This window comes from Nannobrachium achirus (genome assembly GCF_963921795.1).
Source record: "Nannobrachium achirus genome assembly, chromosome: 14".
In the NCBI taxonomy this organism is placed as follows: domain Eukaryota; kingdom Metazoa; phylum Chordata; class Actinopteri; order Myctophiformes; family Myctophidae; genus Nannobrachium; species Nannobrachium achirus.
The window spans coordinates 15348706-15365722 of NC_137821.1; the positions used below are offsets into that span (position 1 = coordinate 15348706).

Below are 17017 nucleotides of genomic sequence, written 5' to 3' on the forward strand. Positions count from 1 at the left end.
AAAATGTTATATTTTGGCCTGAGGGTGAGACCAGAAGAAAGGTCAGGGTTAATGATTCATCTTCCAGGGCAGTGGTGATTGTATTCAAAGTGGGGTCTAGGGACCCCCAGGGGCACTTGAGGAAGTTGCTCGGAAAAATGTGTCATAGCATCATAAATCAATTCAACCACTGTTTGAAAATAGCCTTCTACAAGTTGACGGCATCATGATGCGACATGCTGTGAGCTTGTAGATCGGCTAATTTTCACAGAACATTTTGAAAATAGGCTATCTGGGGGGGAAATAATAATAATTTAAAAAAAATAATAATAATATATATATATATATATATATATATATATATATATTACATTTTTAACAACACAAATCTTCTATGGTTCAGGCCGGTCAGCACCAATTATTTTTTAGAAGGGGGCTGAGTCCTATATAGGCCTACTTCTCACAAAGTAGCCTAATGATTATGCCTAAAAGATCAGGGAAGTGTAATTTGATCAGACTGTAAAAGTCCAATTTGTTACTTAAATCAAAGTATCAATACTTTGATTACGAGTAAAAGTCCAGAATTCAACGTTTACTTTGGTATAAAAAAGTATAAAAGTATTGCTATCAAAATGCACAAAGTACCAGAAGTAAAAGTAGCCATTACGCAGAATGTGTCCAATTCCACAGGTTTTCACAGGTTTATGAAAATATTTTGAAAACATCTATAGGCCTAATCTTACAAATGTTTCTTATGTGTGCTTGTAGATCGGCTATAGCCAAGGTTTAAATAGGGCTGAAGTGGTTAAGCACTTAAAAGTGCCTCAAAATTATACGTAAGTGGGTTGTTGATTACAGTAGGCCTACTTAAGTAAATGTAGGCCTACTTAGTTACTTTCCACCACTGAGGTAATTAGGGAGCCACAATCCCCCCCATGTCTTATCGGGCCAGTAGGTTTGTGTGCCAGCCTGGAGCATGCCAGGAAGAGAACAACCTGTTACTTGCAAACAACAGGTTCCCTGGCACAGAACTCATTGACGGGCGGGGGGAGACCTTGCTTCCCAGCCGTGACATAGGCGGGTCTGTCCAGTTCAGGAGACCTCTTCATTTATTAGGCTACTCGATCGGTACATGAGCAGCATAATACACACCCACATCCCCACGCCACGCCAACCCACGCCACCCCACATCACCAAGGACTCGGATCGAGAAAATCCTCGCCACAGAACTTCTGAAGCGCGGCAAACCCAACAGTTGGAACGGCATTAATCGGCGGATACTTCAATTGCGCAAAAAAAAGAAAGAAAGAAAAAAAAGGAAAAACCAGAAGAAGTAGAGTAGATTTATTCTGGTTATTACTGGTTTGTTATAAAACCAGGCGACATCCATACACACAGAAAACAAGTGGGTCTACAGACAGAGCGGTGGATTTATTTACGCACTAGAAGACGCCCGTTATAGTCTATATTTATTACAATTATCGTGGACTGATTTAACTAAATATGGCCAACTCGGGTATCCAGCTGTTGGGATTTGCCCTATCGCTCGTCGGTATCATTGGACTCATCATAGGGACCATCCTGCCCCAATGGAAGATGTCAGCGTACATCGGCGACAACATCATAACGGCGGTGGCCATGTACCAGGGACTGTGGATGTCATGCGCTTTCCAGAGCACCGGACAGCTACAGTGCAAGATCTACGACTCCATCCTGCAGCTTGACAGTGAGTACCGAATACGGATATCCTCAATAATCACACAGTCACTGGCTGTTATTATTTTTCTTCACAACTTGCTAAATTCATTTGACGCGTAGTGTGTCAGGCGGCCACTATTACGCACCATCATTACGCATGGGCGTAATTGACAGGATCCTGCCATCACCGGGTAGGAAATAGAGGTGGTCGACACGCTGACTCGCTTAATTTATCACCTGTGCATTTGTTGGCCTATTTACGTCCTTCTACACAGTCAAATCCTCAGTAGGCCTAATGTTTCATAATAACTCTAGAGTGAACACATGTAAGCAAGCGTGTCCATTTGTTCACATTTGCTGTACACAATCTGAGTTTAAGGATTTTTACTTGATTTTACTTTATGGTCCCACATACTGGTACCATTCATTCAGACCAGGCAATCATTATTGTCCATTGTGCTTTAACTGTGGGATAGTCCCCTCTCCCACAAGGTTATGTGGAATAGAAACCGGACTGAAAGGACCTCAACATAATTGATAGTGTATTCAGTTGCTCTGGCCAGTAAAAGCCACCACATATAGAGTACATTGTAATCCCCATTCCTAACAGTTTTGCTTAGCAACCATATGGCATTAGGCCTGCACGCATTTCTGTACTAGTCTGTACCCCCAGCCCCCCAACTCTATTTACACAACCTCACACACATAAAAAATAAAAATGCACTGTTCGCTCAGTGCTCAGTGCATGTTTGTTTTTTTGGCACTGGAGGAGACATGACAGACTCACGGTAGGGCACTGGTGATGAATGGTCACAGGTCACCGTTCCAAACATTACAGGTGGACTGATTGAGAGAGGATAGATCCGGTGAGTCTGAGTCACCAATCTTAGAGCACTATATCTGGAGTGCTGATGTGCCTGAAAGTGTAAAACAGAGTTGACATCATTTTCAGGTAAAACGGATGTCATAGTTAAACTAGAACTGTTCCCGAAAGAAAGCGTGTGGGCTTGCTGTAACATCTTATTGACATCCAAATGATGGAGGTCACTGTCAAATACAGCTCCATATTTGCCTCTACAATGACTTCCATTTTACAATTTTAGTTTTAAAAAGTTAAACATTTAAAAAGGTTGAATACAAGCCCTGCGTTCCTACCCTCGTAAACCAGACTCTCCTTTCAGGGGAGATTCGAATCAGAAGGCAGGAGGAGGAGTCTAGTTTACTAGGCTACTGGGTTCCCAAAGAAACCAAACATTATAAAAGATTGATGTGTTAGATTTGAGGTGAGTAATAAATAGTGGAAACAACATGAGTGGTCTCTGCCCAGCGAGACCACTATTTATTAACACTCCCCCACAATGCCAGCCATGCAACCCTCTGTCATGATGGCACAGACCTGTGTGTGGACATGCATGCGCACACGCACATGCACAACAAGTGAACACCTACTGTACTGCCCACATAGCTCATGCCCCTGGGGGCCGGGAAATGTTGATAGACATTAAATCACAACAATCCTCTACTGCACATGGTTTACATCCAACCCATCTATCATTCTTTCTATTCTCTCTCTCTCTCTCTCTCTCTCTCTCTCTCTCTCTCTCTCTCTCTCTCTCTCCAAAACTACAAAATCATGTCAATTAAAAAGTAGACCCGTTGAGGGTCTGTGATGTGTGTTGGGCATGGTTTGTGGTTTGAATGAATGGAGTAATGTGCAGGAGGGTGGTAGGTAGGTAGGGAAGTGTGTGGTGAATATAAGGACCTTTTGTTATCTGGAACACAGTTGGAAACCAGTTTAGTATAACCCTGTCTGTCTGTCTGTCTGTCTGTCTGTCTGTCTGTCTGTCTGTCTGTCTGTCTGTCTGTCTGTCTGTCTGTCTGTCTGTCTGTCTGTCTGTGTTTCTCTTTTACACATCACATTTTCTGTCCTTCCCTGCCTAGTACATGCCCTCTCCTCTTCCATCAAAACCCATCATCATCATCACTCCCCTCTCCCCTCCCATGGAGTTGCTGGGTGGTTGTGTTTGTTTGGGCAGGGCAGGGATGGCCTAGACTGGTACAGGCTGGTTCTAGGTGGACACAGAGCGAGAGAGAGGAGGAGGAGGAGGAGGATGGGGGCATCCTGTCCTGTGATAGTTTTATAAGGGCTTTAATAGATGAGGGGGTACCGTGGTGGTACAATGCCTCTTCTCGCAAACTGCAGCAGATGGGAAGGGAGAGTGAGACATACACAAAGAGCGAGAGAGACAGAGATAGAGTGCAAGCGTGCGTGTGTGTGTGTGCTGTGAGTGTGTGTGTGTGTGTGTGTGTGTGTGTGTGTGTGTGTGTGTGTGTGTGTGTGTGTGTGTGTGTGTGTGTGTGTGTGTATGTGTGTGTGTGTGTAAAGCATTTAACATATTGAAAATGATAACGGCTCTATCAATCCTAGTAATGATAATGATGATCATTGTGCTTAGTGTGCTACTGCAAACAACTTCATCTTCAGATAATTATAGTGTGCGTGTGCGTTTGTGTCTCAATGTTGACTGCTGTGTACACATCGTTTAATGTATGGAGCAGGGCAGCAACTATCCTAGTAATGATAAGGATGATGATGATAATCACTGTGCTACTGCTAACAACATTGTCTTTAGATAATTTACAGAGTATGCAAATGCATGCAAGTGTGTGTGCGTTAATGAACGTTTTGTTTGTGTGTTATTCGAATTAGTTTTATCTGGTGTAGTATTATTCTGCTTTCATTGTTACTCTCACTAATTGTTTTATGTTCATTATAACCAAGACAAATTCAAAGTACAAGTCTGCATTGAATACATGTGTATACAATGCAGGTGTACGCATCTCTATTTTTAAACACATTCCTGTAGGATTGATTATTAACTAACTATAGCCAACTTGACCTATCTCTCTCTCTCATCCAGGTGCCCTCCAGGCCACTCGCGCCCTAATGATCGTGGGCATCATTGTGTCCATCGCGGGGCTGGGCGTGGCCTGCATGGGGATGAAGTGCACCACCTGCGGAGCCAACGACAAACTACGCAAGTCCCGCGTGGCCATGATCGGCGGCATCGTCCTGCTGGTGGGAGGTGAGCAGTGGTGGGAACTAAGGAACCAAGTACATTGTGTTGCTGTCAGGCAAAAAAAAACTCTAATTTAACTTTTTGTGCTGATTAGAGCTTGATCATACTACAGCCACAAAACACAGTCACACAAAAGAGACAAAAGTTTAATCCTGAAAAGTAACAGTTTTGGACAAGGTTTCAACCCGACAGACGATTTATTCAAGTACTGTACTTAAGAACAAATTTAAGGTATGTTTTACATTACTTGAGTATTTCCATTGTTCAATAGGCCTACTTTATACTTATATTCCTCTACAGGCAAATACTGTACTTTTTGCTCCACTACAATTATTTGAAAACTTGATCTACTAGTTACTCTGCAGATTTGTATTATTAATACAAAACCTCTTTGCTATTTGAAAGAAGCTGAGTGGGTAGAGAGAGTGGGAGGTAATTGGAATGTCGGCTTTGTAACTCTGAGTGCACAAATGGAAACCGAATGGACCCGTTATCCAGTATGTGCCGTCATTTGACAGCACTTCAAACTAGAAGCAGTGCTCTTCCGAGCACAGGTCTCCACCAGGCTGTGTGTCCTGGTGGGCATAGGCCAATGTAAAAAGGGTGGCATATGTTCTTCACCATAGATCTTTCATGGAAATCGGACGCTGCATGCATGATTTGAAGCATTATGTTCCAAAAATGTCTTTTGCTAAAGGCTACCTGCTGGTGGCGCTATAACAGGCCAATGTGAAAAAAGGTAGCTTTTGTTCCTTGACCTAGTGGGAATATGTGTGGCAAATTTCACGGTAATCGCAAGCTGCGTTGATGATTTGAAGCATTTTGTTCAAAAACGGAGCAATCCTGCAAACTTTGGAAGCTAATATTAGCCAATCAGGATGGAATATGAAATATCAGACGGATCGGACTTGATCACATGACTATAGAGATACTGTGTACCGATTTGCGTGATTTTTGGATAAAATCTCAAGGAGTAATATCCAAAAATGTGTTTTACTTAAGTCGGTCCAAAGGTGGCGCTATAAAAGGCTGGTGTGAAAAATGCAGGGCAAAGGTTTATCCTTAGCCTCTAGGGAGTGCGCTTACAAAGTTTGAAACTAATCGGTGGAGTTATAGGTAAAACCACAAATCGGCCTGTTATAGCGCCACCATGAGGCTGATTTAAAAAAAATTAAGTGGCTTTTCTTCCTCGGCCTAGTGGGAACGTGTGTGCGCGATTTCATGATAATTGCACTTTGCGTTTGGGATTTGAGGCATTTTGTTCAAAACGGCTCAATCCTACAAACTTTGGAAGCCAATCTTAGCCAATCCGGATGGAATATGCAAAATCGGACAGATCTGTGTCGATCACATGACTGTCGAGATGCTGCCTACCGATTTGTAGGATTTTTTTACAAAATCTGTAAGAGTAGTGCACAGAAATGTGTTTTGTGAACATCGGCCACTAGGTGGCGCTAGAAAAGGCCCATTTGAAAAATTTAGGGCAGAGGTTCTAGATTGGCATCCAGGGAATGTGTGTGCTCACTTTGGCAGCGACCGGGCCAACGGCGACTGAGATTAGCTGCACACAAACTGTGAGGACACACGGACGGACACACGGACGGACGGACGGACGCACGGACGGACGAAGGGGAAAACATACTCTCCCCCAAGCCTTCGGCTGGTGGAGACTGCCTACCGATTTGTAGGATTTTTTGACAAAATCTGTAAGAGTAGTGCACAGAAATGTGTTTTGTGAACATCGGCCACTAGGTGGCGCTAGAAAAGGTCCATTTGAAAAATTTAGGGCAGAGGTTCTAGATTGGCATCCAGGGAATGTGTGTGCTCACTTTGGCAGCGACCGGGCCAACGGCGACTGAGATTAGCTGCACACAAACTGTGAGGACACACGGACGGACACACGGACGGACGGACGGACGGACGCACGGACGGACGGACGGACGGACGGACGAAGGGGAAAACATACTCTCCCCCAAGCCTTCGGCTGGTGGAGACAATAACATCCAAAACAGTAAGAAAACTCCCCCAGCTCTAGTACTACGGGACCAGAAGCAGAAAAAAAACAAAGCGTAGTTGCACAGCATCTCATCAAAAGCCCACCCGAGTCACTGCTGCCAATAAATCACATGCCTAGATGTGAGAGATGTGTGTTGGGTGTAGGAGGGTTCACTCCCGAGGCCATTAGAGTGAATGGAAGCACTATCAGCCGGCGCCGCTCCTTACATAAGAGGGATGATAGCACTAAAAGCTAATTGTGATGGAGCCAGGAGCTAACGTCTTCAAAGGGATAAGTCCTTGCAGGGGCGTCACAAGGGGGGGGGGGGGGGGGGGCAAGGTGGAGGGGGCCTTAGTTATTTTATACTTTAGCTAGAAGATATACAAGCTCACAGCGCGGCGCTTGTAGATCATTTGTAACTCAAATTTGACTTCTGTGAGCGTGTATATCTGCTATTTTTCAATAGTTAAAGCACAAAATAATGCGTAATAATGCGTTTCCAGTCTAAATGGGTTAAACCCCCTCCCCTATATGAAGAACATTCATTGGGGGCCTGCAGTGAATCCTTGTACCCAGGGCCCAGAATTTGGTGTGACACCCCTGACTCCTTGTCTGTGTTGGATGTACACTAATGGATCGTTGTGCTCTTTTTTTATTGCCCACGACGTCGACGTCTCTCCTACACAGGCCTGTGTGCCATCGTGGCGTGCTCCTGGTTCGCTCACAACGTCATCCGGGCCTTCTACAATCCTTACACTCCCGTCAATACCAAGTAAGTTCCCACATTCCCACATTCCGTTCCCTGGTTTTAGGGTGATTTATGCTTACGGTGGTTTCACACCAGTGTACGACATGGCACACAAGTATAAATCAGGGCTTTTGGACGCCCACCAGTGTTCGCTGCCAGATCCAGCCAGAAGAAATACATTAAATCAGGGGTCTTCAACGTTTTCAGGCCAAGGACCCCTTAGTTGAGAGAGAGATGAAGCAGGGACCCCCCCACAACCTGTTAATAGATTCCATATAGTTTAATCGTTTGACAGCACAATCATCAATATATTTTGGATTCATATCAATTTGTGTTTTCAGATATTTAACCACTTGAACCGTCAATACTTGACCTTTCACTCTGTACTTAGTCTGCTCTTTTTCCCCTCTACACCAAACCTCTTTGCCGAAAAGAGCTGATCTACAAGCTCACAACGCCTCGTGCTGCGAGGCGTAGTGAGCTTGTAGATCTGCTATTTTTGGCTAAAGTTCTAAATGAACACTAGTTCTATTGAACACTAGAATATGGACACACAGGTTCAAGTGGTTAATATAAAAAAGTTTCTACCACACAAAGATTTGGATGCTGCCCTGTAGTAACTCTGAGGACCACCTAGGGATCCTGGACCCCCTGTTGAAGACCCCTGCTTTACACTCTGAGAGTTTAATGAACACTTTGCTGTTTTCTGCTCCAGCATAATATTCAACTTCTTTCAACTGTTTTATATTGATATTGATATCAAGGAGAGAGGGAAAAAGGTCCTCACTCACCTGCAGAAAGTTTAAATAATTTATCATATACTACTGTTAGTTTATGGCTTTGGCTTCCCACTTCTATCCATCTTCTGTCTTGCTGATATTGTGCCGGTAAAAACAACATAGTAAAATATTCATGACCAGTAACTGTGATAGTGCCTTCAATTGTCAAGGGAGCCCGCACATCCAATAGTTCTTTTTGACTACGAAAGGTAACCCAGAACCTTAAACTTCACAGAACCCGTGAAGTTGTGTCATTGTTTTTCTGTTCAAGTTTCTGTTATAACCAGAACCGGCCCTGAAGGGAAAGAAATAAAGAAAGCAAACATCGCCTATATACAAGCTTGTAGATCGGCTATTTATCGCAATTTTCGTAACATTTTAAGTAAGTAGGCTATAGGGAACTCAGCAGGTGTAGTGTATGGAAAACAAACCCAGAACCTGTGAAATACGTTTCATGGCACTGCACGGTTCACTTGGTTCTTGTAGTAGTAAAAATAGTCTTTAGAGGTGCTCTTTCCTCTGGTGAAGTGGTCACTTCCTCCCCTCTCCTCTCCATCTACCAGGTTTGAGTTTGGCGTGGCCATCTTCATTGCGTGGGGCGGCTCCCTGCTGGACGTTCTAGGCGGGGCCATGCTGACGGCTTCCTGTCCCAGGAAAAAGCACGTGTCCAAGTACCCGTCCATGATCGCCGCCACCGCCGTTCGCCAGGGCTCCAACAGCAGCACAAAAGAGTATGTGTGAGAGCGACCCCTGCTGCTCGGCCGAACCGGATAATGAAGGAATTACTACCTTTTATTTCGTCGCAGAGGGAAGTTGTGAATCAAACAGAGAGGGACTTATGCAAAGAGGATTTTTGTTCTCTAGATACTGTGTAGTCCCTTAAGACCCCCTGGTTACCATGCCGTAATCCTAATTGTTTCTTGAACGATGACTCTCACCCCATCCAAACATTCCACAATTGTTTACAAGCAGCCTTCGCGATCACATTATAATTGGATCCCTGAATTAATGGACGTCCCCTTGGAGTGTGCCCTCTTGAATTGGAGCCATAATAGGGGGGTTATGGCCAACATTCACACCTCCATGGTATTAGCATTTCCTATGTAATTGAAAGTAATCAATTCTAGTGTGGTGCTTGGGATCCTCTCTTGGTCTACTCAGGGGTTCTGTACAACACAAAGGGAGTCATACCGTGTCGATATAGTGTTTATATTAACCATGGCATGGTTATAAATATAGGCCTTACCATAATCCGGGTGCGGCTTCGCACCAGGGCTGACTGTATACAGTACGCCGGGGACTGAATGACACAAAGCATTCCGCCACACTCATCCACATGGACTTCTTCATACCTGCCTGTTACAAACCCTGCACAGATATGAAATACTTTTTAATGCAGTCATCATTCCACCAACAGGTGCCTTGGTTATTATTAGGTGTGCGGTTATCGATGTAATATGGCTCAAAACCCAGTTTCTGTGCAAGGATTTGAATCTATTTATGTTGTTGGGCATGTCATTCATTGTTGCATTTAGGATGAAATGTTCATACATATGTACAGTAGATTAGCACAAATACTGTAATAGTGTGGTGTGATACAACACAACCTCTGAACGATTTTAAATGTTTTCCAAGTCATTATTTTTGAGAAGGAAAAGTTTTTGATGCCTTGATAGTATGTTTTATACACTGCGTTTATCTAGATGAAAAAACAACAATAGTTGTAAAACATTGTTTTAACTCATTTCCCAATGTGCAAAAATACTTATAATAAAGGTTATTGCTATAATAGTCATTGTTTGGTGGTCATAGTAAGTTATAACATTAAATGAGGATATCGTCTCTGTCGGGTGGAAACCATGTTACTTTTCAGTATTCAAGTAAAAAAAAAATCGTTTTATGCTGCGTTTCGACTTCGAGCTTTTAGATCTGCTACTTTTGAGGGTTTTGTGTGACACTGTAGTATGATCAAGTAGGGTGTTTATTTACAAAAAGGTAAATAAACTGCAGTTGAAACGCAGTCACTGATTGGCCCGGTCATTTTCTGATTCCTCATACTCTCTGCCTATGGGCCTAAGTCCAGACTGATACCGTGGAGGAATGTGTGAGTGAATCCACGTTATCAGTCTGGCTAAAGCCAGGCTAAGTTAATAGTGCCCACTGCTCCTAATAGTTGGGATGGGTAAATGCAGAAGAAAATGTCACTTAGGCTATGTGAAATAAATGTGACAGAAAATAAATAAAACATTATCATTGACTTTTAAAATCATTGAAAACCCCAAAAGGTTCCACAAAGGATCATCTTTTATTTCCCCAAGATGCAATACGAAAAGTCTTCCATTTTCATGCAAATTGTAAGAATGCACAACTACTCCATCTAGCTGTGACTGGGGGGAGCTGCTCGTTGACTACTGTGCATCCATCACTAGGGCTAGGTGATACGGACAAAACCAAATATCACAATAATGTTTAGCCAAATACCTCGATATCAATATTGTGACGATATTATCCCATTGACGATAGAATCAGTTTCTTCTTTCAAACATTTTCCAAAATAGTGAGAATAGAGTTTAAAGTGATTAAAAACCAAGGAAAGACAACACGTCATGTCACAATATTACGATATCTAAAAATCCCAGATGGTATCTAGTGTCACATTGCTAATAATGCCCAGCCCTCGGGACAAAGTCAACCAGCAACCGGATTACAGACCAATAAATTGATATGACATTGTCATCATCATGTCATACACACCCAGGTCCTTCTAGCTATGGTCAGCAATCATCGAAAATAATTGGAAAGACAGCCTCAGCAACAATGCATCATTGCTAGCCATCACTTGTTGTGATAACATCATTCACATTACTGCAGAGTCAGGAGCTGAAGTCAACACAGTTTCCAAAACCAAAAACACTCTGTGTGTGAGTGTGCGCGCGCGCGTGTGTGTGGGTGAGAGAGCGAGAGAGAGCAGGGTTCAGAAGCACAATTACTCATTCAGCCAGAGACCTTGAATAACTTCTCAAGTGTTGTTCAAAGTGAAAAGGAGACAGGTTGATGCAGCATTGAGACATCCATGAGAACCCATGCCAAAGTCTAGTTTTACAAATCATTATTTTTCCACGGTTGTTCAGTCAACCGTAAACACCAACAACATGAGGCCTCCCCAAACCCAGTAGTCTTGTATTTAACTGTCCATGATGGCATTATGTTGCTGAGTCTGCCTTTTTAGAGCTACCGGTGAAGGTGAATAATAACATCCACATTACCTAAAAAGAGCCACAAAAACCACAATGTGTTTTAAATACTAGAGTGTAAGCCCTTAATAATGGGATACCGGTTACATGTTTTTTCCAATGCTTCGACAGACTCCAATCCATGCATAGAATTCTGCAACATGTCACGGCACATAACAGGCATTCCGACAAAGTGCACCAGTATTCATTGAAAAACGTAATAGATCTGAATCAAGAGGTGATCTTAAACGATATCCATTGAGAAACAAAATACAAAACAAGTATAATAAGCCATAGTAACACACAGTAGCATATTCCTGTGTCTTTTTTTTCTTCTTCTTTTGAGCAATAAATAATTAGCAGTTGTCGTCATTAAACAGTTTCAAAATAGCGAGCATTCATCCACAGGATTATGGTACACCACTCTGGTAAAGTGAGAGAGAGGAGAGAACGATAGTCACGGCACAAAGCTTAAGGTTTCGCCTGCATGTCACACATTTACAGGCTGTCGTTCTGCCAGACGTGTCCCGTCTCTCGTTAAAATCAGTAACTTTCACCGAAAGAAAAGGGAGGGAGGGGAGGGGAGGGGGAAGAAGGCTGGTGATGGGGCGGTGCTTTTCATCTTATAATCTACTCAGTGCAACTTTTAAGAAAGGTAGCCCTTATTTCAGAAGCTCAGAAGAACATACATACGCTCTGTAGTATCTCATCCCCGACGCCGGACGCCTACCGAGGTATACAGTACAGTAGAGAGAGAGCAACAACGGTACAATTCATTCACAGTCTGACCAAAAGTTAAATAAACACTATATACACGCAAGGTCTGGGCTTTTCCCTGGCAACAGACTTGCCATTATTTGTGCCATGTTTCAGCCATGTAGAAGCTGCAGTAGGTCACTTGAAAATGATCAAGGCCATTTATATCTGATCTGATATGGAGTTTGGCGACCCGGGAGACTTTTTGTTTCTTTCTTGGCACTTCTTGGTGATTTTTAGGAGCAGGGTGCGAGGGATACTTGACATTGTCCATTGTTGTTCATGATGTCCTCCAAGTCCTCGTCCTCCAAATCCACTGCAGAGGAAAAGGGCAAAGATTGTCAAGTGTGCTTCTCATAATAGAAACAAAAATCACATCTCTAGCTACACGGTGAAATCAGCACTTTTCAGAAGGCCTAAAAATATTTGGTTTGTTTTTACTGATAGGTCTATTTAAAAGGGGGTGTAAGTGTCGTGATATGATTTATTTGAAATGTTAAGTTAAATATTACAGCTCTATTTTCCAATAATGTAGCGTAATCCTTGCTATAATGTAGTGTGTTTGTTCAGTAACAGAGGTCTCCCATTTCTGCTGCTCTGTAGAAAAAGAAAGGTTGGAATGCCAATGCCAATCCATTCAGGACAGCAAAGCCCACTAAGATCCATTTATAAGCTTCAATTTCATAGCATTCCAGTTCCAATTTCGTGTGCTCATACATTGAGACAGACTCTGTTTTTACAAGCATGCATGGCATGCATGCACTGGCCAAGATGCAGGATATTTCACAAGTTCCATGGACAGAACATGAGAAAACACAACAAACAGACTGACTACAGTAACCACTCAAGCTAAAATCCCTAACAGTTCAAATCAAAATAGATTTTTTTTAAACATACACAACATCACATTGTATACTTCAATAAATACAATAGACCACTGAGGCACAAATCAATGTACCCTAAAACTAGACATCAGAGCTATTAGAAAGAAATTGCTTCCGTTTGAAGACTCAAATCAAATCAGTGTGGGTAGTTTGTATAACTTTAGTTTGGAGATCTTTCAAAGCCCAAGGTCCAAAGTAAAATAAGCTTCTGTTGCCAGCCTCTGTTCGCAGAGGGGGCACAACGTAGCGCAGCCAAGCGTTTGATCTGAGATTGTGTGAGAGTTGTTGATCAAAACAAAACTCAGAGCAGATGTAAGAGGGCAGGTTTCCAAGGATGGCTTTGTAGATGAAGGAATATCAGGGCAGTATCCTGTATTATCCTGTATCATGATGAGGTTTCTCTCCTATCTCATCCTGAAAACGAAAGAGCTGGAGAGATGATAACACCACCGTAACCGAACAAAGACTCTACAGCAATGATTACTCTCAGAATATAGAGCTATAGTTTATTTTAACACGAAATATCACTTACTTATCAAACACCCCCTTTAGCGTTTAGTACTTAGAATCATATCAAGAGCATTTGGTGTGATGCAATCCTAAGTCTGAGTCAGGTAAAAAAAAAAAAAGAAAAGATCATAATTCATTCATCGGTTATTTTTGTAGGCCTATGCCTTGTTTACAAAGCATAATGTGTGTAGCCTGACACTCAGCCTGAATTTTCATTTCGTTTCAATCCATTATTCAGTCTGAAATCCCTTCCTACTGCAGCTGTTTCTGGGATGGGCGTTGCCAAAGTGGCAGTCTTCTGCGATTGGTTCACCGCCTGATCAATCACAACAGTAGCAAAGCAGACAACGTCGTTGTTAAGCGACCCTTATTGGTGTTGTTACGTGGCTGGCTAACCTGTTGCTACTTGCTAATCAAAGAAACTGGCAGAATAGCAGCGCTACTAACTAGTAATCAAACACTGATACTGATGTTTCATAGCGAGAGCGAGATATGTTTGGGAATGTGCGGTACGGTCTGGCGCTGCGTTATTTGGACATGAGTTCTTGGAAAACCCCACCCACGCTGCTCAGAAGCCCCGACATCATCGAGTGGAAACGATGCTGATTTGTCAACCGAGCAAGCCTCTCCATTGAGAGAGTCACCAGACCCCTGAATCGCCTAAACAAATGTTTTAATGGGAGTGGCTAGTGATTCAGGTAATGTGTATAATGTGTGAGCAACGTAGTTAAAATAAACAAACAGCAGTCCAGGGACCCTGAGGGTGCACGAATGGAACCAAATGCACTCGGAATCTTACGGGTGCATTTGTTTCCAGTCGTACACTCTCAGTTGGAGCTCAAAATAACGTTTCTGAACCACTAATCTTATACGCCACTGAAACGTTTACTTGCCAAATGCCAATAAATAAAGAAATATAATAAATAAACAAAAGCAACCATTCATTCACTTTGCTCACCTTTCTTGGACCGGCCGATCTGGCCGAGTTTGGGCGCCCTCTGCCCGAGTCTCTGAGGGTTGGCCTCTCCGCCATGGCCGTTGACTTGAGGGTGTCCCGGGTTGTACTGGCCGGCCGGGCCGGCCTGCCTGGGCGGCCCGCTGGGCGGGATGAGCTCTGGGATCCCCGATGCCCCGTACATCTCTGCCACCGAACCGCCTGCCTTATCCGTAGTGTCCACCGGATCAGTGGTTTCCAAACTTTTTAGCCTGTGACCCAAAAGAGAAATTACACAAACTATAGTGAAAACAGCAGATCTACAAGCACACAATGTGGCACGAAGCAATGCGTTGTGCCCTTGTAGATCGGCTATCAGTGGTTCCCGAACTTTTTAGCTGGAGACCCAAAAAGAGAAATGTGATTTGCCTGGGACCTAAACTAGTGAAAACAGCAGATCTACAAGCTCACAACATGGTCTACAACTATTTTCAATACTTATTAGACATTAGTTTTCTAACTAATGGAATTTCTAAGATTTTTATTTGATTTCTTCATGAAAAAAAATATTTGACTTTTGTTTTTGAAAATATTTGGAATAATAATAATTAGTAAACAAAATGTAGGAAACAAAAAACAAATGGACCCCATAAAAAAATCTGTCTGCGACCCACAAATGGGTCCCGAGTCCCGACCCACACTGTTCGGGAAACAATCCATAGCGTTTGACAATTTTACATGGAGGTGCATGCCCACCTGGCCAGTATCCCACACTAGATGTCTCCACTTACCAGCCTGTACCGTCACGCTGAGACCGCTCGTTGCTTCCGCAATGGCACTCAACGATCAATGTATGGAGTGCAGTAGTAAATGCCAGAAAATGCAGAAAAGCAATGGTTGCAGCTGTTGTAGCCTGTGAATGAAAATAAAGAGCGTTTGTCACGACACGGCCCCAAGAACAACAAATAAATGCGTCAGAGAGACTGACAGACAGACAGACAGACAGAGAGAGAGACACGACTTTCGGCGAGTGCGCATAGACACATACGTTGCCGCGGATACACAGGACTAGCTCTGGTCCATAGCGTTAGAAGGAGTTCTCCTTAACGCTATGTCAGGGACGAGCCCTTGCGCCCCACCCTCTCGTCTGTAATAAAAATAAAAGATACACTTTCGCTGCTCACCTAAACAAAGACGACTTTAGGGAGGTGAAAGCCTAATATCTTTAGTGGGGACACTCTGAGCCCCACTAAACCGTCTAAAATACACTTTTTAGCCAGAAAAGAAAATATTTTCCAGGAAGGCAAAATCTCGTCAATGGAATTTTCTATTGACAAGATCTGTAGAGGGCGCTGTGGAGTAGCTAAAACCTCCGGTGAAACATTTTCTTTCCTGGCCAAAAAGTGTATTTTAGACGTGAGGTGGGGCGCTCCGAGTGTTCCCACTAAGGAAAGTAGGCGTTCAACATCTTAGAACCGTCTTTGTTTTGGTGAGTAGCGAAAGTATATTTTATATATATTTTTTACTACAAACGAGAGGCTGAGCAGCCTGGGCTACCAGGGCTGTGCGCACAAGAGCTCATCAGTGACTCCTTTCTAACGCTATGGACCAGAGAGCTACAGAAGAACCAATGCTTTTTTGTTCTATTTCACAATTAAATCGACAAGATAACGCGTCAATTAATCTAACAGGTGGGCGAAATAGACTCCTCCGTCCGAGTCCTAACCATCATCATAGCTATAAGTTACACAACAATAAACGTCCCTGCCCGTAGATCCACTCAGCGTAGATAGTATCTCCGTTATTACACATACGATTACTAGAATCCTCAAAAAAACCGGATCGGTTAAATCCAATAGTATTGTCCCAAGATCGATATGATTTTTTACCTCTCGGGCCAACACGAGGCTGTAGTAGTAGTGTTTATAGGCAGAAGGACTCCGGTAAAAGGCGGCCGTGTTGTTGTTGATCACTAGCCTTCTGCTGGCATTGGAGGAAGTGTGCATTTAAAGGGGCAGCGCCGCTCCTTGCCGTCGTCAAGGCCTTCTCCGTATCTGTCACTGTCTGGGGATTTCCTCGCGTCTGAGTCACAGCGACCCCGGCACGTCACGGAGCGCTGCTCACACAACACGCAAACGCATATAATGACTGTGTGAGCTGCTTGCCTGCCTGGGCTAATGGATTATTATATAGTGGAGGAGGAGGAGTGCCGCCAGTCAGTCAGTGCCCCGGGGCGCACTGCGTAATTACGCGTGGACACAATAGAATACAGTGACTCAGCTCTGTCAGCAGTGATGCTCTTTGTGTTGTGGTAAAGAAAATGACTAGAAACTTTCTGGATGTTATTGGATAGCCTCTAACTATAGTAGCGTCATCAACTGGGTCATCATGCATCTACAGTAATACTGTAATAAACAATA

The 17017-nt window shown here is 43.3% G+C and overlaps 2 protein-coding genes across 2 annotated transcripts; one reads left to right on the plus strand and one right to left on the minus strand.

Annotated features, from left to right (window-relative positions):
* Positions 1-1482: 1482 nt before the first annotated feature.
* On the plus strand, positions 1483-9021 carry cldn7a (claudin 7a; the record flags this gene model as incomplete). Its single annotated transcript, XM_080741894.1, has 4 exons — positions 1483-1705; positions 4599-4763; positions 7441-7525; positions 8844-9021. The coding sequence occupies 4 exons, from the start codon at positions 1483-1485 to the stop codon at positions 9019-9021; spliced, it is 651 nt and encodes a 216-aa protein (XP_080598020.1).
* A 1751-nt stretch (positions 9022-10772) lies between these two features.
* On the minus strand, positions 10773-16572 carry LOC308298359 (uncharacterized protein). The gene is made up of 4 exons (XM_080741942.1): positions 16487-16572; positions 15389-15510; positions 14622-14869; positions 10773-12585 (listed from the first exon to the last, which is right to left on the minus strand). Exons 3-4 carry the CDS (start codon positions 14800-14802, stop codon positions 12506-12508), a joined length of 261 nt encoding a protein of 86 aa, XP_080598068.1. The 5' UTR covers positions 14803-14869; positions 15389-15510; positions 16487-16572; the 3' UTR covers positions 10773-12505.
* Between the last annotated feature and the right edge of the window lie 445 nt (positions 16573-17017).

Coding starts and splice junctions, on each gene's coding strand:
- LOC308298359 (XM_080741942.1), bottom strand. CDS start 14,802: ATGTACGGGGCATCGGGGATCCCAGAGCTCATCCCGCCCAGCGGGCCG. Junction 12,586..14,621: donor GATCGGCCGGTCCAAGAAAG/GTGAGCAAAGTG, acceptor TTTCCTCTGCAG/TGGATTTGGAGGACGAGGAC.